At 47.1% G+C, this 23,604-nt stretch overlaps 1 protein-coding gene across 1 annotated transcript in view; it reads left to right on the top strand.

Moving 5' to 3' along the window:
* The first annotated feature begins 14,463 nt into the window (after window positions 1-14,463).
* Window positions 14,464-23,604, top strand: part of PARP1 (poly(ADP-ribose) polymerase 1) — a 32,558-nt gene continuing 23,417 nt past the window's right edge. Inside the window, exons 1-4 of the mRNA XM_083856232.1 lie at window positions 14,464-14,598; window positions 18,272-18,434; window positions 18,950-19,068; window positions 19,782-19,996. Coding sequence (XP_083712358.1) covers window positions 14,479-14,598; window positions 18,272-18,434; window positions 18,950-19,068; window positions 19,782-19,996 — 617 coding nt within the window. The 5' untranslated portion in view covers window positions 14,464-14,478. The remainder of the gene's footprint in view (window positions 14,599-18,271; window positions 18,435-18,949; window positions 19,069-19,781; window positions 19,997-23,604) is intronic.

Raw genomic sequence — 23,604 nt, 5'->3', positions numbered from 1 at the left:
GTCTGGGAGGGCAGCAGGAGCAGCTACAGCTGGTCACAGTCCCAGCAGTGACAACACATCCTCTACTCAAAAAGTTCTGACGTGCAATTCCAGCAAGTGGCTGTGCAGCAGTGTGTCACATCATCACATCCAGTCTCAGCTTTAGTGAGTCTGGTTTCTTTCTGGCTTCAGGTTCATCAACAGCAGCCTTTTTTATTCCTTTCCCTCTGTCCAAACCTCAGATCTGCTCTTTATTGATAAGACAGTATTTCTTTAAATGGCTTTTTTTTTTTTTTTTTTTGTCCCATAAAACATGGATGCTCAGCTGGAACTTGTACTGAGTGGAAGATAAGGAATTCCTTTCTTGGTTAATGTAACATAGATGTTTTGTAACTTGTTTCTTTCTTTTCTCCTAAAGCTTTACTCTCTAGTTAGATGTTGGGTTGTGATGATACCAAACTTACAAATACACCTGGCAGAAAGAATTATAGTTCAATTTTGAAGGCCACACTATTCATTTGGGCCACTGAATTTTACTGGTCTGTTTGAGACTTTTGCTCTTTACTAGGTCTCACCAAGCACTGTCCATGTGCCTTTGGGAAATAGCACAAGCTGGAGGAAATAATTCCCAGCCCATGCTTCACAGGGAGAATCCAAAATCAGTTACTACCTTCTGCCTAAAATCCTGTACACCTGAGAGGCAGCAAAACAAAATTAAATCTAATTAACATCCTCTGGGGCCTGGTATATTTTGTGTCTCTTTGGCTGGCAAACTGGAGCAGCCAAGGATGACTTAGGACTAGCTTCAGAAATAGGATTCAGTACTGAAACAGAACTAGAGAATGGGTTTGGATTTTAAAACACAGCACTTGCACTTTTGGCACAAGTTCCATCATCCAACTAGCAGAAGTCAGCTTTTTTCAAAGGTTTCCTGCTAATGCTGGTTGAAAATTGCACACTCCTAGCACTTCTAACTTTCTACACAAAAAATACAGTGATCTTTTGATTTTAGATTAGAAATGGAGGCATTGTTTAAAAAAATTAAGTCCACCCTCTAAAATCCAAAGACTTTCGACACATTTATTAAACTTTATTATAACCAAAATGTCCTCCACAAAAATGTCAGTTGTTGGTTTGTCACAGCCTTTTTCCCTTGGACAACATCCAGCCCAGAGAGATCACTGGCTAGTTGGACTTCTCAGCAAATGGGACTTGCTGCTCTTCTTCATTAGCAGATGTCAGCAAGCCATCAGCTTGTCATTTTTCTGGCTTCAGACCCCCAGGCTTGCACGCCAAAGAATCCTAAAGGTTCCCACTTAATAAGGAACTTAATAAGGAACGTTTTGCCCACTGCAGCCCAGTGTTAGAACCATGGAATGGTTCGGGCTGGAAGGGACCATAAAGATCAACCCCTCTGCCATGGCAAAGATCAACCCCTTTGCAGTGACATCTCCCACTACACCAGGGTTGCTCAATGCTCCATCCAACCTGGCCCAATAATCAGAGATATGTCCCGAAATTGGGAATTATGCATCTCTGCAAAGAGGAAGGCACAGGCCTGAGGGAGGTGGTTGTCACTGCAGTCACGTTTTAGCTCACCTGCCCCTGAGCCCTGGGACTCACAGGCTGTGTCACGTGTTGGAGGAAATCCCGAGCAGGGACAAGGCAGTCCCACTCATCTGGCAGCACGCACAGGCAGCACCATGTCTGCTGAAGTCATACTCACGCAGTATTTTTAACAGTGGCTTGAAAGAACTGCCAGCTCCTCTGCTGCTGAAAATGGGGCTATTTTTAGCAATTAGCTGTATTCAAATGTTCCTTCCACGATCTGCACAGGCAGTAAATGGTTTAGTAGATTACCAGAAAGGATCAGATATTCCCCTAGATAAAAACAGTGTTTGCTGTGCTAAAAAATGTCAGATGGAAATCGTCACACTTCACAGTACCAATTCACACTGAGGCAAGGCTGGGAAAGGGATATAACCTTGGGGCTTCCTGTTAACATTTGCATGCCCCCATTCTGAGAAAAACGTGACTATTCAGCTATGTTGCCTGGTTCCTGATAGGGCTTTGCATTACTATAGCTTCTTTCAGCTCACAATCTCAGACCTTTCCCTCAATAACATGGAGGTGGACAAGATAATCGGTAGGTGAGTGGGATCTATTCCCATCTGGCAAACTCTTGTTGTTGAGTGTAGCCTTCGATAAAATCCATTTGAGTTTCCAGGCATGTGGCGGTCTGTGCCTTCCTATAAACTATATTGTGATGTTAACAATAACTCTAATAATGGTTAAGAATAATGTTTCTCAAACAGGTCTTGCATCAGCCATCAGGCTGCCGTGGGGTGGCAGGAGATGGCTGTGATCTGGAGATTACATGGACTGTTATGGAATAGGAGCAGTGCTTCAGATGGCCCTGAATCTGCAAATACTGGCATTGCTTTTTCTCAAAGCATATGCTTACACCTGAAGTCTGCAGTCGAGGAGTTTAAGCAGAGACACAAAATTGCACAAGTGTTCAACAGATTTGTTATAATTTTAAGTCCTCTGTTTCAGAGGGCCTGGCATTCAGTATTGCAATTCAATTTTAATGCCTCTTGCTTAATCTGCAAAGCCAGAGAATTATTTAGCTGGGGAAAAATGTAAAACATTGATCGCCTGCAATTGGCAGCTTTCCCTGACTTCTGGACAGGGGAGCGCCACAGGCCTGCCAGATTCAGCATTTCTTGGAGTGAGGCGTGAGAATGCTGCAGGTAGTGGGTGCTGGAGGCAGCTCTCCCATCAAGCTCTCCCATCACCCAGAGCCCTTCAGGAAGGACTGGATGGAAAAAGCTCCTTTCAGTTATAAAATCACCTGTGCAATAGGTTAGCAGAGCTACACCAAGACAAATCCTTTCTTCTGCATGGTAGGGAAGGGAGGCATAGTCTGCCTTTTATTTCTCTTTATGAGAATCTCTGTGAGTCAAGATTTCCTTTGCAAGCCAATATGGAAAGTTTAATGCCTGACATTAAATATTCTTTTTAAAGCTGTGCTGAACTGAAAAAAAAAAAAAGTTAATTAGAGCTTCTTGCAAAGGAAATAAAAAAGTATATTAGTTAAAGTAGTGACATTTCCTTTTGATAGAAAGCTGGTGTTTCCAAGAGTCTGAGATAAAGGCTAATAGGCAGGCTAATCAAAGAACACAGGAACGAGTCCTTACGCAATACCTCTCCCGTCTGTTCAGTACAAATCCATTTGATCTTTACCATTAAGCAATGGAATTTAGCTTCATGTCACAAAAAAAAGAATATCTGAGAGTACAAGAGAAAAATTGTGTCCGGGCCACAAGTTTTCTGCCTGGGCTCACAGGTATCTTTCTCCACAGTCAGGTTGCAGTGAGATGTGGAGCTTGTCTTGACCTGATGTAAAACCAGTCACCAGCCATAAATGTAAGTCTCAGATCTTGAGGATTTCTCAGAACTCAAGGAGGCACTACAGCCTGAGCCCCAGACTCAAATTTATTTCTAAGATGTGGGGAAGTGCTACTCTGCAGCCCAGCTCTGGATCTTACATTGTCCTTCATAATTCTCTTTTTTCTGGGTTTCTCTTCTGTTCCTTTTCACCCTCCTCCTATTTATCCTCTTCCTTATCTGCTGATATGTTTCTCTGTAGCATCTTGCTCTTTCTCTACTTTATATTGCCAACACCAAAACTGCTACTTCTGAAAGTCAGAGGTGATCATTTCTTACTCCCAAAAGCATTGCTCCTAACATAGGAGGGATGCTGTATTAGAACTCAGTTTCGTGGACAAGATTCACCAGGTGGAGAAGTAGGAGCTCATGTTCTGATGCAACCAGTGGTGCTTTGATTACACACAGAGCACAACATCCATAGGTAGAGCATCAGGCCAGGAGTCAGGCTCAGAAGGGCAGAACCACTTGCTTTCTGCAAGTGTGGGGATTTTTTGTAAGCTCTTAAAAGATTGGAATTCTGCTGCTTGTAAAGCAAGCTGAAAGAACTGCTTTCAACAGGCTTTCCTCCTGACTCAAGAATGAGATGTCCAAACAAGCATTTGGAAACCTCTGGAGTTGTATCAGGCAGTCCAAGTCCTTCATGTAATGCTGCTCTGATTCTGAGTTCAGGCAATTTCTGTTTCAAATACCCAGTGGATTTTCTTTTCTAATTACACTAATTAGCCTCAATTGAGAATAAAGAATCTGATGCTTCATCCTCTGGCACTTTATGTTCCTTGACAGAAAAGAGACAAGCTGGTGTTTGTGTCTTTCCCATGAAGAAGAGAAGTTTGAGCAGGTTTTGAAGCCCAGTGTAAAAACAGGTTTTACTGTAAAAGTGTCTGGAAGTTAGAAAGCCATCCAGAACAGCTGAGCCACCAGGGAGGGAAGCGAAGGGAAATGATTGCAATTTCAGCTCCGCTTCAGAAAGCCATGATGTCACCTTTCTGCAAGAGCTTTCTGGTTTTAGCTATAAAAGGGGTGAAGCACTTTGCACACTTCTTTTCAGACTCCACCACAATGCATATGGTAAGCCTGAAAATTGAGGCATCCACCTCTGCTTGCATTCAATGAACCTGCTGGACATTTTGCCATGCACATTAGTGTGAAGAGGATCTCATGTTGGTTCTCTTTCTTAAAAACTGATATTAGAAAATGATGAACAGCCTCAAATTCCATTAAGGTCAATGCACGTGCTCAGGTACTGATAGGATTTGGTCTCTAGGCTTATATGTAATTTATGTCTCTTTCTCCTTGGTGGCATATCAAATGCCCTATTACCCCCTAAGTTCTTCACCAAGAGCATGAGAATTGCTGCTCCATTAAAAAAATGTGGAAATTATTACTTTCATTTTTTTCCATGTGCTGTTAACAGGCTTCGTAACAGAGTCACAGGCTGGGGTGAATGGAAAGGGACCACTGCTGGCCTCTGCTCAAATCTAGTCCAGCAACAGTGGGATGTTCAGGGCCTCATTCAGCTGAATTTTGAATTATCTCCACAGATGGAGATTCCACAGCCTCTCTGTTCAATTGCTTCATCACACTCATTATAATCCTTTTTTCCTCCTAACAAAACCACAACCTCTTTTTCATTTCAAATCTCTTGCCTTTCATCCGTCTGCTGTACACCTCTCCAAAGGGTCTGGCTCCAACTTCTCTAAACACCCCCAATTAACAGAGTTTGCGTTACATGAAAAAAAGATGGGCAGAGCTGCAGGATGCATATCCAGACTGAGACTTCAGATATTATGACTCCAGCTGAGTTAGTCTGAGCTACTGGCTCAAATGATTGGTTCACCGAGGATCAAAAATGTACAAAAATCATGTTTGATCTGAGAATCAAACATTGCTCACAGCTTTGCACAGATCAAGGAATTCAGAGCAGATTTGTCACTAGGAGGAGCCAAAGGGAAACCTCTCCTAACGAGTTTCCAAATCAACTGTCCGAATTTCTTTTGAAAAACGCTGTAAGTGCCCCAACACTTTGTGATGGTCATGTCTGAGATGTCCTTTTGTCCTTCCAGGTGGATTTGATATGTGATGCTAAGTGCTGATCCCCTCAGGAATGCAGATCCCCTTTAAAACTGGCAGGTGTGATAAGTCAAAGCCAAATGCAGAGTAAAAGGCTGCAATTCTGTCACTGTGCTCAGACTTCAAGGGCAGCTCTGAATCTGTCTGCCTGCATTGGTCACCTGATGGCAATGGCAGCAATGTGGGATCCTGAGAGTGATGTCTATGAAACAGGAAACCTTAAGGAGCTGTGAGTAAGAGATCTCTTGGGAACTGTACTCCCAAGTATCTGAAGAGCTGTAGTCAGTCTGTTCTCCTGCTGAAGCTCACACTTTTGATAAATAACGTGTAACACAAAGCTAGGAAGGAAAATCTGTGCTGGGCGTCAGGTTTAAGGATCCAACAGACTTGTTAGGTGTATGTTTGACTCTAGAAAGGCTCATGCATTTGAGGAAGCTCAGAAACATTATTGCATCAGGACTAGGGCAGGCCTGTTTCAGCAGCAGGGCCAGGAAGCTCTGACTTCCTGGAGTCAAAGACCAAAAATGTCAGGAGGTCAAAAACTGAGACTCAGTATGAAAGCTATGCCATGTGAAAGCTGGTAGAAACCAAAGTGCTGCTATACATTTAATTTCCTTTTTTTTTTTTTTTTTTTTTCTTCTACTTTGTCCTGAGAAGTATACAGTGTCATACTCTGGCCTATTTTGATTCCTGGGGATGTGAATATAGAAATATGACTCATGATAACTCATTAACACTGGTTTGCAGAACAATTAAGCTAAACAGTATTTTCCTTTGGGAAAACCACAACTATTCCATGCCCTAGATAATTGATTTTGATATGCTTTCCCTTGGCTAGGAAATGCAAGTTCCTTGCTACACATTCCCTGCTGGTTTTGGTCACTGAATTCTTGATGTTTGAACAGGAGATAATGAAAGTTTTCATATCTCATTTATTCCTAGAGACTCTCAGTTCAGTGGGGGGTCTGAGCATTTCTTGCCATCAGCAATAACAATAATGGGTCTCACTTAATGAGCAGCCACTGAGATAGGCATACACAGGACAACAAATTAGCAGCTACACATGCAGCCTTGATAGGAGGAAGACCACAGGACTCCAGGATCTCTCCCAGAGGTCATTGATTTGCTGGTTCTTTAGCGAAATTGATGATTACTGGTCCGTGCAGTTAGCTGGCACTGGAAAGGAGGACAGCTCTCTCCAAAAGCAGTTTGTGAAATGTAACTGTAGACCGTGGGATCAGCAGAGGAGGCTGAGAATAGCAGTGAGTCCTCTGCCAAAGCTGACCCTGGGGCAGGTGAGAATAACTCCCTTATTCAGGCAGAGCTAAAGCAGGGATGAGACAGTACCTGTACACAAGAGCTGGTGAGCAAACTCGGAGCCTTCTGCTGTGGGAAATGCCAAAGGTGGTTTCTCTGCAGCAGCAGCCAAGGATGGCAAGAGCTGCCTTGTCCTCTGCATCACCCTCCACAGCACTGGACCACAGCCAGCAGTGCTGGGGGAAGTCGGGGGCAGTTAAGCTCCCTGTAGGTAATTGAAAGTTGATTGTATCTAAAATTAGCTGCCAGCAGCTGAATGTGTGCTAAGCCCTCCCGGGTTTCAGCTCTGTCACAGGCAGGGAAACTCCACCTCTCAGCACCCCCAGCACAGCAGCTCTGGCTGCTGCAACCTCAGCAAAGAGGTGCATCCCCTCCTACCCCCACCAACAGGTCCGTGTCCCCAGAAATAAGATGTATTAGTGGCAATACTAGCCTTGTACTGCTCTTGTGCAGTTTTTCTCTGGCTGAAAAGAGGACTCCAGTTTCAAGCACTGCTAATCCTCTGTAAAGTTCACTTTGGTAGCTGGAGAGATTGCTGAAGCTTTACTGAAAATAAACATTTCCCTCTGAAACGTGTTGCCTTTGGCCAGACTGATGTGTTTATCAAGCAGTCACTTTCATCATTGCTTGCTTTATTTTATGCCACCTATTACCAGTGCCCTGTGTGTTTTTGCTCTGTGGTGTGTTTTATGCATAGTTTGTCTGCAAACAGTGCAAATAGAGTTAATCTGATTGTAGCTGGTCTGCTCTAATTAGAGCAACACTGGCGCGTGGGTCCTCAGTGTTGACATTGTCCTCCAGGATGGGGAGAGCAAACCCAGGGCTCCTGGGTTCTGCTGCCAGCCTTCCCTCTCTGTGCCATCCCTCTCTGTGCCATCCATTGTGTTGACAGGGTCTTTAGAATTAGAAACCTGAATAAATAAGAGCTATCTGAATAAGGGACTGAATATTTTGCATATTTGTAATTGCATCAGATGCCTTTAAAAACTGTATTTTTATTAGGACAAAGAAACCAATTATCCTTTCATCAGGATATCCCCTAACAGTAATTAGTCACAAAGGAAAACTAAGATTCCTGTCGTGAACATACAATTCAAAAGAAGACTGCCAATATCAAATCCACACTCAGAGATACTTATTGCCATGAAGTTGTGTGATTGTAATAGACTTGAGAAACACTTCAGAAAGCGAATTTTATTAGATAAGTGGTTAGTGCTCCTCATTATGGCATTTACAAGCAGTTCAGAGTTTTCTGAAAGCGATGGGTTACAGAGGAGCTAGATTGACTTTTTTGCAAGTTGTGACTCAGGTATAAATATTTACCTCTTCCAAATAGTGTAACCACTGCTGTGCTTCTAGCTAAACCCAGGGGTCGATAGGCAAGAAAGAACCTGGCAGATTTTTGGCAACTGGGGAAAGAGGGCATTCACAGCTTCTGGAACTGGACACATTTCTGTCTAAGGCAACTGAGACTGAGAGAGAGCCTGTAAGGAGAGTGATGAGGACAGGTCTGCCCAGTGTAACAGGAAACTTTCTCATCAAGGGGCAAGGGAGATAAATTATGGGGTAGGGTAGCCTCCATGTCACCACTCATTTGTTGCACTTAATGAATTACTGGAATCAGTCACATAATGGATGCTCAAAGACCACAAAAAACATCCTGCTGCTCACCTGAGAAGAGCTGCAGAGCACCCCAAACAAATGCCTCAGGCCTTTGCCTGACAAAAGGAGCCAGTGTGGGTACAAGCAAAGTCTGTTTTCAGCTGTGCAGGGAAAGCAAGGTCTCAGCTGTTTGTGTCAGTCAAAATCAGACGAGATTTAGATTTTGGATAAATTATGGGGACTAGCTGAGTCACTAATTCAACATGTTCCAATTCCTTGTGCAGTTTCACTGCTCTTTAACAGAGTGCTGTAAGAAATTCCCATTTCAAAGGTGGATTTGTTTCAGAGGCTGTGCTATCTCTGCAAAGGGCCTGTGCAGCCTCAATCTACCACAGAGCACCCACAGGACTGCAGAAATGTCATTTTCTTCTTTACCCAAATAGCACAGTGCTACTGAGAGTTTCATTGGCTACTCTGTCCCTTTTAGCCTTCTGGCTCTTCTGTTTTGCTTTTCTTTATCCATTTTCAAAGACCCAAACTGGAAACCATATGCACACTCTCTAGCTGGTATCTTGTGCTGCCCAATATGTATTTTGGCAGCAGTTCTGGGCCAGAGCATACCCAGGCTGCTGGCACAGGTAGGGCAGGTATCTGCCACCCCAGGGATGTGGCCATCTACCCAGGGATGCTCTGCTCAGGAGTCACAGCTTGGCTTTGAGCCTATGTGGAGACAACATGTATTTGGGATTACAACTTCAGACGGGGAAGCTGCCATCCTTAATTAAACTGCTCCATAAGGTTTGGGATTGGCACACACAGATCTCTGAGCATGAACTTTCCAAATCTCTCTCCTTGTTTCTGCTCTTGAACATTTTCAGTGCTGCAGCTGGTGCCTCCTTCCTTTGGCAGCAGAGCCTTTTACCAAGTGGCATCCACACAGGCAGGAAGATTAACAGCCCCACTGCAATACAAAGGGGAAAGATGGTCCTTGGGAACACAGGTAGGAGAACAAGCTAATGGGCAACATCCACACAAAAAAGAATGTAGCCAGGTAGCCCATGAGGGAGTTTGCCATCATTTCTCAGGAACTCTGCCAACGGCTGACTAAAGGGCTGTGGGATTAGCTCAGGATTTTGGAGATCACTTTTTCCTTGGGTGTAATTTCTTATTCTTGTTGGCAGGAAGCAGAAATCAAGAATGGACCACATCTGCCCATTCAGCAAGTGCTCCTCTGTCCCCAGCTCAATGGGCTGAGCATTTCAAATGAAGGACCTATGGTGAGACTGAAGGTCATCTCTTCCCCACATTATGTCTCCTCACTGTCATCATAAATTAGGTACAGACTTCATCTTCAAAGCTCACTGTTTTATGTTCCTTTTAACATTTGCAGTTAGGAGAACTCTAAACAATTACTTTCAGCATTACTTTGCCACAACATCTGCCTTTGGCTGTAGGCTCTAGTTTAATTAACCTGCCATGAGAACAAATTTCCTTTTCCCCTTTTTTAATTTCCTCTAATTTCATCGCATGGTGATTTGTGTCTTGGTTGCCACATGGGGACAGTAAAACAGGGATAATGGCACTGTCTTTCCTATCTGGGGATAATGTCAGGGTAAATAACCTCAAAGCCTGGCAAGCACCCAGGTACAGACTATGGCAAGTACTGTGGATGCACTCGGCTCTGGCACTGGCTTTGGAATATTATCTTCCTCAAGCTCAGGATATGTAGTCACACCACTGAATTTGCTGAGAGAAAGCTACTCAATTATGTTCCCAGGCAGTCTGAAATCATGTTTCTCCTCTATCAACCCCTCCTCTCTTGCCTCTTCCTACATCTACTTTCCTAGGCATTTGGAAAGCTGAAAAAGCAGGTTTATTTCAGAGACCTCTCTCAAGAACAGAGGAGCTGCTTCAAACAGAGTTCTGTGCTGGTCTGTAATGCAAAATTATTTAGGGGTACTGAGAAGGAAGCCAGCTCTGGGCACCAAAACTTCACCTCTGTCCTGCAGGAACACTCTAAATTCAGCCAGAGATTGCATATGTTAATGATCATCCAGGAAAGAAGAGCCACAGGAAGTTATTAAGCTATTCAAAATATATTTTAGAACCTCCAGACAGGACAATAAACCCTTTGATTTATTCCATGGAAAGAAAAGACAATAAGATACTCAGTTAGATGGGGGGTGCACAATCTCACATCCCCTTCCCACTGATGTAGTCTCGGGGATGTCAATGGGATGATCATTTGCATAAGCAAGAAGGCACAGCTGAGCCACAGCAGTGGTTGCCTGTAGCCTCTTGCCTGGATGCAAACAGGGTCATCCCAGCCACACTGATTATGTGCAGTGGCATGAAAAAAGTGGGTCATCAATATAGACAGGACAACCTAGCACTGAGTGGGTTTTTGTTACAAAACTCTCAAGCTATCTGATATCCAAGACCAGATAGTATAGTGTCTCCTGCAGCAACAAATCCAGGCTTGAGCAAGAACGGTTCTGACTCCTCTACAGGCTGTAAGGGATCATGTTCCCTATATATGTCCAACATTTTCTCACCCTTTGTGAGATACTTAGCAGGGTGGGAATCTTGCAGGGAGACATCTCAAGCATGTGTCAGAAATGGAGCCCAAAGCAAGACAGTCTGGAAGATTTAGTGCTCAGGGTTCTGTCAGCACAATCTGAGGGAAAGCATTTATTTGGTCCTGTGACACTGAAGAGATAACTTACGTCTTCCTGGTACCAGGAGCTTGACCTACTTCCCCCAGCCTTTCAGAGGGATCTAATGCAAAATGTCCCAGAAAAGAAAATATAATTCTTTGTGGTGCCCTGAAGTCACAAGCCAGGTACCTGAGTGCTTGACACTGAATTTCACAGTTTGAGACACTCAAAACTGCCAGAGATGGGGTTTCTTGGGCCACTCGTTTCCTCTTTACTGTTTTTGTGGGGTTTGCCTCTGGATATCAGAAATTGCTGGGGGCATCCTAAAGGTGAGATTGCAGAAACAGAGGCTTTAAGAAAATTCCAAATATCCTGACATTTATGATGAAGCCTGCAAATGAGACCCTTTGATGATATCCCCTTCCTCACCTATGCTTCTGTCCACAGCATGGTGAGCTATGGGAACCCATGGGCATGTGTGTGGTATGAGCTGGTTTTCCTGTGAAGAACCACTTTGTAAGGACCAGCTGCCAGTTTGGCATCTCAGTCTCAGTATATGGGAGATAATCAAAACACCTCTAAGGGTACCCATGAGTTCTACTCTGGTAACAAAGAGGAAAAAAAACCCATTGGTCTCACATGTTAGTGTGAGCACTTATCATCCAACAGGATCCCAGAAGTCGTCAGTCCACTGAGATGAGAATACTGTTAGAAAAGGATGTAGACAGCCTGTGAGGGATCATAAAAATATTACCCTCTTTAACTGCCCTTGCTCCTGCTCCATGCAGGCTCTGCTAAAACCCAGCAGTCAAATATGAGAGCTCTTGAAATACTGTATTTACTTGAAGGGATGATTACCCAGAAAATTGGCCTTGCAGATGTCACTTCTCTCAGCTGCTGCCAAAGCATACCCTGTTTTGTAACAAAACTTGATATTCTCTGTGTTGTTTGTACTAGCACTGAAGCACTTGTCCCCCACTGCCCCGGGAGAGAGGAAGAGATGTGCTGTGACCCACATGTCACACTTGGGAAGACAGAGAGCAAGGCAGCTCTGTTGAGATCAATAGACTTATGGAAGGCACTAACATGATTTGGCAACTCTTGACACCACAAATCAGGATGACACTTTGCCTACAGAGGAAATTACAAGAAGAGCCATAACAATGTAATTCCTGCTATTTAGATGTTCCTGTTTCAAAGCAGTGCACTGGTTGTAGCCAGACAAACTCCTGTGGAATTCTCAAAGTAAGGCTGAAAAGGTAAAGTGCCCAGAGCTTTGAGCCTGAGCCTTTCAAGCAGAACCATCTACCCCTTTCAAAAAAGAAAATCCACTAAACCCCATTTGGACTAGTATTATGGAGTATGCATTCATAACTGAAAAAAAGGTTAAGCTTAGAACAGCCATTTGTTACAGTCAGATTCTTTGCTTGTTTTCATGCTTGCAAGCCTGTGAATGTCTGTGTACAGCTCTTCATGACATCTTACAGACCCTCTGCAAATATGTAGGGTGCAAGCTGCAGAGCAGCCTTCTGGTGATTGGACAGGGCTGCCTTTCTTAGGACTGAAAGTGGCCCCAGCCAGAGGAAACACCAGCAAGCAGTCATTTCTCTTTTGCTCAAACACTATAAATAAATAACATATAAACAAAAGAGCTTTTTCAGAGAAACTGGACAAATCCTTGGAAGAAAAATTCCCCCCAGGATGATGACATGCAGGAAATCCCTGAACCACAAATCTCATTGAGGTTGGGAAATATTTGGGAGATCAAGCAGTGCTTGTTTGGCCTTCCTTATGTCAGCCTCTGACAGAGGCAGCATCAGGGTTAAACAGGCCATTGACTTTACTTAGGACAACTCTTCTGAGTCAACCCTCAATTGTTTGTTATTTGCTTTCCTCTTGGATGCCATTGGATGGAGCAGGGTGGCAGCAGTTCTGTTCAGCTGGGTGAATGCCACTCCACGCCTCTCTGCTGGTCACCTTCAAACAGGGCAGACCTTTGGCAAACATGCCAGGCAGCCTGAGGGACAACCCACCCAGATGAACTCTCCTGGGTTTTCTCCTCCTTTTTCCCCAGGGTGGGACCAAATGCACTGACTGCCTCTGAACCACTGATGTTTGGGCCAAGAACTCCTGGAAGGAGTAACCAGCAAGAGCGAAGATTCTGCTGTATGGAGCACCTGGGTGTCTGTGTGTTCGCAGCACCATCTAGTGCTTTGCAGAGATTTCTTTTCCTCCTTCCCCAAACCCGCAGTGCTGTACCCAGTGATGTCCTTTCCCCCAGGCTGTTTTGGGGCTCGCTGTGAAGGCAAACCCTGCACAGCACAGGTGTGACACACCCTGAAGGGCAGCCCAGGATAAAAGGTGTGTCAGCATCTCCGGTTTGCTGAGATGCTGGTGAGCACCTCTGAGTGACACCTGCCAGCTGCCTGAAGCCCGCCCGGGGCTGCACATCCTGCTTTAGTCGAATCAGAATTTCAGAATCTCTGTAAAATTAATGACAAACACTCAGCGACGCTTCGGGGTAACTTCAGTGCGCCCCTCTTCCTTCCTGCAGGGAAGCTGCAGAGCCAATGCCCTCTGCTGATAGTAGAGGATAATTATCTTCTGTGAGTGGAGAAAAAAACTCCCGTGGTTTTGTTGTGGTTTTTTTTGGTTTTTTTTTTTTTTTTTAATCGAAGGGCTCGTCTTTGATTTTTTCAGCAGCCCCACTGTTATTCCCAGGGACTGGAGGGACCAGGATCACAGAACTGTCAGGGTTGGAAGGGACCTATGGAGATCACCCAGTCCAGCCCCTGCCAAGGCAGGAGCACCTGGAGCAGGTGACACAGAAACGACTCCTGGCGGGTTCTGACTGTCTCCAGAGAGGGACTTCACGACCTCCCTCAGCAGCTGTTTCAGTGCTCTGCCACCCTCATATAAAGAAGTTCTTCCTCGTGTTGTGGTGGGACTTCTCGTGTTTTAGTTTACGGTCATCGCTCCTCGTCCTATCGCTAGGCACCACCGGAATGCCCGCCTGCAAGTGGCATCACGCGGCCAGTATTTGTCTTCGGGAGAGCTGCTGAGCTCAGATTCTCCCAGGCCGGGGGAGCCCGCTCTGTGCGGGTGCGGGACAGGGATGCGGGAGGATGCGGTGGGCGGCGACGGGACCCGAACCCGCGTCCCGACCGGGGGGCGCAGCGCGGTCCCGCAGCACGAGACGCGCCGCCGCGCCCGCCTCCCATTGATACACAAGAGGAAACCTCTAGGCGCGAGCAATCGATGCCCGAGCTGCAGATGTGCGCGGCCGGCTGGGCGGGGGCGCGCGCTCGGCGCTCGGCTGGTGCTGCCGCGGGCGGGGCGGCGGCGGGCGCGCGGCGCGGCGCGGGGCGGGGGCGCGGCGGCGGCGGGAGCGGCGGCGGCGATGGCGGAGCCGGCGGAGAAGCTTTACCGCGCCGAGTATGCCAAGAGCGGCCGCGCCTCCTGCAAGAAGTGCGGCGAGAGCATCGCCAAGGACTCGCTGCGCCTGGCGCTCATGGTGCAGGTACCGCGTGGCGGGGCCGCCGCGGGTGGGGGAGGCGGGGCGGGTTGATGCGGCTGCTCTCCGCTCGGTACCGCCGGCGGCGGGGCCATCCCGGGGCTCCGCTCCCTCCGCGGGGCTCCGGAGCCGCTCGGCCGAGCCTCTCGCCGCTGCGGGGGCGAGCGCAGCCTATTTTTAACGGAGACACCTCTGTGTCCGCAGCAGCGGCGGGGCTGAGGGCGGCCCTGCCCGCGGCGCTCCCCGGGCTCAGGGGCGGCCGGAGCCCAGGCCGTGCAAAGTTCACCCTTCGGGGCCGGGGGGCGAGGCGAGCTCCGCGGGTCGGCCTTTCCCTGCCCTGGGAAGCGTCTGCCGCCCGGTGTCGGGCCCGGGGAATCCCCGCTCGGAGCGCGCTTTGCATGCGAGAGACGGGAACTGCGGCCCGAGGGCTGTGAGGGGTGCGGGGGAGCGGCCGGGCCCCGGCTGGCACATGGCAGCGTGAGAACAGCTGAACCGCAATCGGCGAGCGGGCTGCGGAGGCACGAATCGCTCTCCGCCGCCCTCGTGCTATTATTATTGCCTTTTCGGGAAGAGACTGCTCGGCTTCCTTTCAGCAAAAGCCCCGAACAGCGTTGGGGGGCTGGGAGCTGTGCGCGGAGCCGGCATCCCTCCGTGCTGCGGGAGGATGCGGAGGAAATCCCGCTCCGCAGGGCAGGCAGACCCCGCTCTCCGGGGAAGGGGAGCTCCATCCCCGCTGGCGGTGTCAGGGCAGAGCGGACGGGGCACCTGCAGCGTGCTGGGGGCGGGCTGACTTTGGGGGTGTTGCTGTGAAAGGTAAAGCAAAGGCATAGGCGTGTGTCTACGGAAGACGAGCAAGGACATGGCAGCGCAAACATCCGGATGGATGGATGGATGGATGGATGGATGGATGGATGGATGGATGGATGGATGGATGGATGGATGCTGTGGCTCCTGGTCGCCGACGAGCCGGGTTTGGAGGACCTGGGAGAGGCACCCCTTGTACGGGACTGGCGGGTCTGCCGGGCTTGGAGGCTGAGCTGCTGCCCCCGAGGGGAAATACCTGCCTTTGTTCCCCAGAGCCTCCTTCCTCGGGGCAAGATGTGGGACGGTGCGGTGCGGAGCTGCAGCGTTTGCTCGCACGTGTTCCTGCTGCCTCTCCTTTTGTCTCCCCGCCGCCCTCAGCCGCTCGCTGGAGCTGCTCCTCCTCCCCTGCTCCGGCTGCTGCTCCTCGGCTCCCTCACGGTTGTTACTCCTTCCTGTCTCGCCCAGCAGCTGAGGCTGAGGCTGATGCGAGGCGCTTTGCCCTTCTTCAGCACGGAGGGCCAGGGGTTGTGTTCTGGTTCTCTAGGATTTGGTTTATGGAGTGAGCTCCTGGGGACCATGACATTCCTCACAGAGCCACTGCCTTTCATTGCCAGACATTTCCCCAAAACTGCCGGTCTTATACCGAGCACTTGTATTTTTATTTGTTTTCGTCACAACCTCTTGAATTTGCTTGCTCTTTCCTCTGCCCTCTGGTAGTTTTTGTACCAGCAGAGCACACCCTGCTGCTGAGCATCCCGCTGTAAATGCCTGGATTTTACCAGAGCACGCGGGTCCCTTGCTTCTTCCTGGGGAAATCCCCTGCAGAGCACCCTCTGCGCCAGCGTCAGTGTATCAAGCTCTTCTGAAAACTGTGCTGAAGAAATTAAAGGGACCTACAGACCAAGGCCTTAGTAGTGTCTGCTATAACCTACCTCCCTTTTGTTTTGGTTCCTCAGGTGAAGAGCTGTGAATGACAGTGGGATTCTGGGTGCTTGGCACAGGGCAGGCACACAGCTCCTGCAGGACCAGTACAGCTTTGCCTTTTGCTTCCAGCTGGAACTGAATGGTTTCTGTTATCTGAATGGGCACTATGAAAGTGATTCGGTCCCTTTTTTCCTTAGTTTGTTTAGGAAACTATGGTCTAGAGATAGGTGAGCTGAGAGAAATTGTGTAAACAAGCTCAGCTTGCCTAGAGGTTTCATTTTCCACACAGAGAAGAGTCTGAAATGCCATGTTGAGGAGATTACTCATTGCTTGTATGGTTGTTTTAAAGACTGAGCTAGCTCTGCTCTCTTTTGTACACCCCAGTGCCTTGTGCCCCCAAAGCCTTTGAGCCTTTGTGTTGAGAACAGCCCTGAGTCCTCCTGCAAAACTCTAGACATGAGCCCAGAAGTGTCCCAAGTTGCAGTGCCAGAATTGCTTGTGACTTACAGACACATTGAGAGCAATCGCAGGGTGGGTGCTGTGAGGGTAACTGGGTATCCAGACATGGCTTGTGGGAAGAGTGCATCTGGAAATAAAAATGTCCTCTTACAGTTTGGATAGATGGTTGGTTGTAGTTTGGGCTCCCAGCTCTCCTGGTTCCATGCTGTGGTTTTCAAAGCCCTTTCCTTTTCCTTCCTGCTCGTGCACAAAGCTCTGCTGTTGTTTTTGGCTTGGAGATCTCCCTCCTGTTAGTGAGTGACACATGGAAGGCTTTCCTAGGTCGTTAGTTCTGGATCATCAGTAGTAATAATTATACAGCACTGAGTATTATTAGTACAGCAGTTGTTTGTGTGTGTTATTTGGAGCCGAACCACTGTACGTTATTTTGCCTGGTGGGTAACTGGAGCGATGCCAGGATGGTACCTACTGTGTCTGAGCTTTAAACAAGTGGAGCACTTGCAAAACAAATGCTTGATGTGGGGCAGGGCACTCTGGAGCTGCACTTCAGGGAGGACTTGGGTGATGCTTCTGTCCTGATCACAGAATTGTGGAGTAGTTTGGTCTGAAAGGGACCCTGAAGATCGTCTAGTTCCAACCTCCTGCATGGGCAGGGATGCCACCCACTAGACCAAGTTGTTCAGAGCCCCATCCAACCTGGCCTTGAGCACTTCCAGGGATGGGGAATCCACAGCTTCTCTGGGCAACCTTTCCCAGTGCCTCACCACCCTATCACGACCTCTCCAGCTTTCTTGTAGGCCCACTTCAGGTATTGGAAAGTGCTCTAAGATATCCCTGGAGCCTTCTCCAGGCTGAACATCCCAAACTCTCTCAGCCTGTCTTCAGAGGAGAGCTTCTTCAACCCTCTGGTCATCTTTGTGGCCTGCCGTCAACATCTGATGTGGAACTTTAATTGGGCTCTGGTGTTTCCCTTGAAGTTTGTCTCTGCCTCCTGCAGGCCACTCAGGAATTTCCTCAAGCCACAATCCATGGAGCTACCCTTCTTATCTTGTGCCTGACACAGGTTCTCCATTATATAGACAGTTTGCTTGAGAAGTGGCTCTCAAAAGGATTGTGGAATGAAGCCAGCAGCTTCTTGTGGTGCACAGTCTCACAGGGGCTGGTGCAGCCATGCTGAGGCTGTGACCTTTTTTTTTCCAGTAAAACAGATGGACTGAGCAGCAGGGTGATGAACTGGTTAAGCTAGCTAAATGCTCCTTCCATGCCTATCCCCTTTGGGAACATCTCTCCAGCAGCTTGTCTGTCTTATTAGATTTTCTTCTTAGACTTTGTCCTAAATAGTAACCATATTTTGATTTAAAGAAGAACAAAAAGAAGAAATCATGTGTGTTTACCCAAATACTCCTTTTTATTCTGGAGTTTGTTTTGTTTTGGTTTTCCCCTTGATTCAGCTTGAATTGTTTCATCTTGGCCTAATGTGCTTTTCTGCTAGTCACCCATGTTTGATGGCAAAGTCCCTCACTGGCACCACTACAGCTGCTTCTGGAAGCGGGCTCGGCTTGTGTCCCACACAGACATCGACGGCTTCCCTGAGCTTCGGTGGGAAGACCAGGAGAAAATCAAGAAAGCCATTGAAACTGGTGGCCCTGGAGGAGGTAGGCAGAAGCCTCATGGTGTTTGGAGGTTCAGGTGGAACTGTGCTCTCTTTTGTTGTGCTGTTATTATGGTAATTTGATGTCTACGTTGCTTCAGCAAGTGATGTCAGAAGAATTGCTGAGGTGTCTCCACACTACAGGGCTAGGATGCTGACAGTATCATGCAGCATCTTCTTAAATCAGTGAGAGGAAAAAGCCAAGTCAGTCAGCAGATGTATTGAAAAACATTTCTTGCTGTCATGATTGGTGTATTTAGTTTTCAGTTCTTTAATGTTATCAGATGCTGTTGTAGTGTGTTGTTTTAATGGTACCTTCAGTGCAGTGTGTGGTTGTGGTGGCTCTTTGATGCTTTTGAGCATGGACTTCTTGTCTTGCTCTGTATTCAGGTTCTGGACAAATGAGTGGCCAGAACCCAAAAGGTTTATTAATGCAGACTGCTAACAATCTGTGACAGAGAAAAAGAAAATAAGAGAATGTGTATTAAAGCTGAACTATGTATTTGCTTTGTTCTCCAGGAAAAGGAGGGGAACAGGAAGGAGGTGGTAAGGCTGAGAAGAGCCTAAATGACTTTGCTGCAGAATATGCTAAGTCTAACAGAAGTACTTGCAAAGGCTGTGAGCAGAAAATAGAAAAGGTAAAAAAGTTCTCCATCTCATCTTTTCTCTCACTAGTTTTAATTCAAAACAGTGGCTCTTATAATTGCTTCCTGTCTGTCCTGCATATGGAAAGCACTTGCAGAGCTGCATTTTTGTGTCTGAAGAGCAGCTGTGCCCTGGACAGCTGACAGTAAAGGCATCCCTCAGGCATGGTAGCCTGGGCTTCAAGCCTGGTGACCCCTCCTTTCACTTGGGTCTTGGAGCAGGCTGGGAATACTGCTCACCAGCATTCCTGTGGCAAGACAGCCACCATGCTTGTTGCTGCACTGCAAACCAACTACTCCTTGGACATCTGAAACATAATTTGCAGTAAGACAGGGTAAGATCATATTAGCACTGATGTTTGAGTGGTAGGGACATAAGGTTAATTTTTAGATTTGCCTTTATGAGTCTTGTTCATGTGAGTTAAAACTTACTGAAAGTTGGAATAAAGACAAAAGGATTACCCAGTTTGATTGGATTTGGAACAGAAAACTACTCAAAAAGGTGACTTTTTCAACCTAGCAAGAGTACATGAAAAAGTAGATGGACTGCAGTGAAAGGGTTAGAACAAAAGTCACAGACTTTGATAGAGGAACTGTTATTGTTTTACAGGTTTTTAGGAAGCATCGAGTTGGTAACTAGTGGGCATCATCCTGCTCCTTCCAGAATGGCCTAACAATTGCTCTTGTGTCACTTTAATCTACCTCAGGGCCAGATCCGGATTTCCAAGAAGATGGTGCATCCTGAAAAGCCGCAGCTGGGAATGATAGATAACTGGTACCACCCGGACTGCTTTGTGAGCCGCCGAGCGGAGCTGGGCTTCCTCCCAGCCTACGGGGCCACCCAGCTCCTGGGCTTCAGCATCTTGAAAGCTGAAGATAAAGAAACTCTGAAGAAGCAGCTCCCAGCTACCAAGAATGAGGGGTAGGTGTTTATTGTAAGAAATTGTGTTGTCTGGAGGAGCCATTGCCTTTAAATACATCCATGATAGATGCTGTGGGACATTGTTGTCTCTGTTAAAAGAATATTGGTCATAGGAAGGTTTGGTCCTTCCTGTGACCTCAGGCAGATGACAACAGACATTCCCTGTCCCTGGGAACATGCAGTCCAGTTGCCCCCTGTGACTGCCTTGAGGAAATGCAAAGAACTGTGGCTGTGACTTTGAGGGCTGATGTAGGGCTTTCAACCATAAAATAATGCCTGCATAGTACAAATGGATACTGGGCTCTGCCTCTCCTTGTGTGATACTTGTTATCAGCGATGGTTTCTCTGCTCAAACCACTTGTTAGAGAATTGATTTGACATCTTTTATCTATGAGCTACTGATCTGTGACAGGCACTGAATCTGATAATGGTGTTTATTGGCCATGTAGTGCTTACACTTGGATGCTTTTGTTTGCCGAATCTTTTATTGTACCTCTGAATTTTCATTGCCTCGCTTTGAGATTTTCAGTGGAGGCTCTTGACAGACCTTGTACTGACAGAGAAGTGTTTCCAGGTGACTTGCTAGCTTTGTGAATCTTTCTTTGTTAATGAAGGCTTTTGTTACTTGTTCTTGAAATGCCTTTGCCTGGAGTCATGCTTCATAACACAGACCAATGTTACATTGTCCCCATGGAGGAAGGAACATAAGGTATTTCTGGATCCTACAAATTAGAAAGATCTTGTCATTGGAAAACATTGGGCTTCTCTGTGTACATTTTAGACTGAATTCCACTTTGCTTTTGCAAAGATTCACCATGTAGATGTCCAGTGAGGCTGATGTCTGTTCTGAGAAGCTGTGGCCATGTCAAATCTGTGCAGTCTTTGTCAGTGTTGGTCCTTGAGGTGTGCAGCTGATGTGTGTGGTGTGCAGTTGCTTGGCAAGCCACTGCTCCAGAGGCATTCAGCAGTGGTGTGGGTGCTGTGGGAAGAGTCCTGCAGCATCTCAGGATGGGGACTTTGGCCAGAGGCCTGTCAGGTTATGTTCTGTTTACCTTACTCAGCTGAACTGGCAGAGACTAAGAGGAGATGTCTGCAACTGTTGGGCAGCCTGCTGTCTTTCCATGCAGGGATTTTACCTCTGTGTGCATTGCTTGGTGCAAGCAGAAGTGCAGTATTTTAGTACACTTACAGGTTTTCAAGTAGTCCTTTGCTTTTTGTGCTGAGATGTGAGTTCTCCTTTGTCCTAGAACAATGAGTTTAATAGGGTTATTTGTAGTTTTCTCCCATGTCCTCAGCAAAGCTCTGGAGATTTGACTGTAAGTGCTTCTCTTCTCTGCCCTGACTCTGCTTTTCTGGGCCACTTTTGGATGTTATGCAAAATATGAAGGCTTTGTAAAGAAAGGCTACAGTGTAGTTTGCCAAGTCACGGCATAAATAAAGGCTTAGAGTTGCAGTGGAAAAAAGCCTGCACTGGTGATGTAGGGTTATGTGAACCCAGACCTCAGGCCAGAAAAGCAGCAGGATGTCTCATCTTTCCTGCTTTCTAAGCACTGCCTGAACAAGCTCCTCAGCCGTGAAGTTGCTGCTGGCTCTTATGCTCCACTACCTTCTGCTCTTTGGGCTGTGCTTGAGCCAAGGGTGGTAAGGGTCAACTGGAAAAATCATTGCCTGTCAAACAAACTGAATGGGCAAGAGTGTAAATAAACAGCATGGGTGGAGGGGTGTGGTGTGCTAACTATCTGGTGGTTTTGCTGCTGAGAAAGCACAGGAGTTATGGAGAAGCCAAAGGAAGAACACTCCAGAAACCTGAATGAGATGCAGTAACCTCGGATAATTCACCTTGTACATTTGATCAGATAATAGAAATTAACAACAGCAATTTCTGCCTCTTGCAGAAATTATGTTAAATGTCTCTTGCAAGTCATGATTCTCAAAATTATCTTTAAATATATTTTTAATTATGCTACCTTCAAATTATATCTTGACTCAGAAGTCTGTGCAATTCAGATGTGACACATCCAAATTCAAGTGCTGGTACTGCATGTCCAGCCCATACTCTGAGGAGAATCTCAGACTTTGGGACTGCCCTGTCAGCCCTTTATATAAGAGTGGCATTGAGATGTGCCTTTTCCAGACAGGGAAGGTCATGTGTGGAGCAGGGCTACCAAGAATAAGTTGGAAAATCCTTTCCTTGTAAAGGCCAAATATGGGAGGATTTACTGCAAGGATCCTGGCTCCTTTCCTCAACCACTTCTGGGTGAGACATGCAATCCTCCCTTGGGCTGTGGGCTGTCCTGCCTAAGCACCAGCAATTTGCAGACCTGGGAAAGGAGGATCTTGTGTCCTTGCCTGCAGCTTCTCTGTGAGAAGAATGCCTGTATGCTGGTGTAGGAAACAGAGTAGCAGCTTGTGAGCTCCTTTTGGCAGTATTTCTTTCGTAGTGTGTGTTTTGTCCTTCTTCTGTTCTGAGGTATAATACTTCCTGTATTTTCTGCCTCGCTTGTTTAGATGGAATTGCTGCCCAGGACAGGAGCAAAGTGTCACTCCAGAGATGTCATGCAGCACTGGATTAGCTGCAGAGGTGATCTGAGGCAAATGCTAAGTGCTCAGGTCAGCAGCTGTCTGGCAGTTCTTTACAGGGAGGAGGTGAAAAGGGGAGTTCCTGTTCCTCCCTGCATGCGCTGCTTGCTTTATCCAGGGTTGCTGTGACTGTCCTTTCCACCTCTTCATTGTAGGGAGGGGAAGAGGCGATCGTGATAAATAGAGTAGATAGTCAGGAAGGGCCAGGCCACAGTGGGACAGTTCACTTCCTTCTTCATCTTCTCTGAAGTTGGAATAAGTCCTGTATGTCCTTCATGAAGGTGAGAAGTGGTTTGCATTGCCTGGGAAACGCCAGTCCTTCCAGGCAAGCTATTGGGCTGTACCTGTCAGGGGTGAAAGCTGTCCCTTCCTCGGCAGGAGAAGGGGTTCGCACAGTAGCACCCCACTGCTGTGGGCAACACATGGTTTGGTGGCCCAAGGGTGGAAGATCCTTGTGGATGTGCTCTAAATGTGTGTCAGCAAGGGTGTAGTTTACAGATCGTTCTAAGATGTGCTGCTTTGGGAAGATGCAAGATGAGTTCAGCTTTGCCATTCTCTTCTCCAGGCTGTATAAAATGTTTAGTGTTTGCTTTAGCCTTGGGCATGAAAGAGGAGGTGGTGACCGATAGCTTTATGCCTCCCTGCAGTTGAGATGATCTCTCCTACTCCATGGTTTGTTCCAGTGGCTTGAGCAGGTACAGTAATCACTCTGTCTGGGAGAGCAGCTGCTGTCCCCTGGACTTTGAGGAGAAGCTGCCAAAAGTGTGAGTCGCCGCTGGAATTTGGATGCATTCCCTGGGTCACAGGGTCTCTCAGCAGAGTGATCGCCTTCCAGCGGCTGCTGTCTTGGATTTGCTCCCTTTGGAGACAGGGAGACAAGTTACTTTGTGGGAGTGAGTGGTGACTTGCTGGGGACAGCCTGACTGTCAGCAGGCACTGCAGATACACAGGGCTGGGCACCCCTCCTAAGCACTGACGTCATTAAACCCCTGGTTTGGGAAGGTGCACAGAACGCTTCGCACTCAGGC

This window comes from Zosterops lateralis (assembly GCF_965231275.1).
Source record: "Zosterops lateralis genome assembly, chromosome: 3".
Taxonomy (NCBI): Eukaryota; Metazoa; Chordata; class Aves; order Passeriformes; family Zosteropidae; genus Zosterops; species Zosterops lateralis.
The sequence above is the reverse complement of the archived record's forward strand: the minus strand, read 5'-3'. Positions and strand labels throughout refer to the sequence as shown.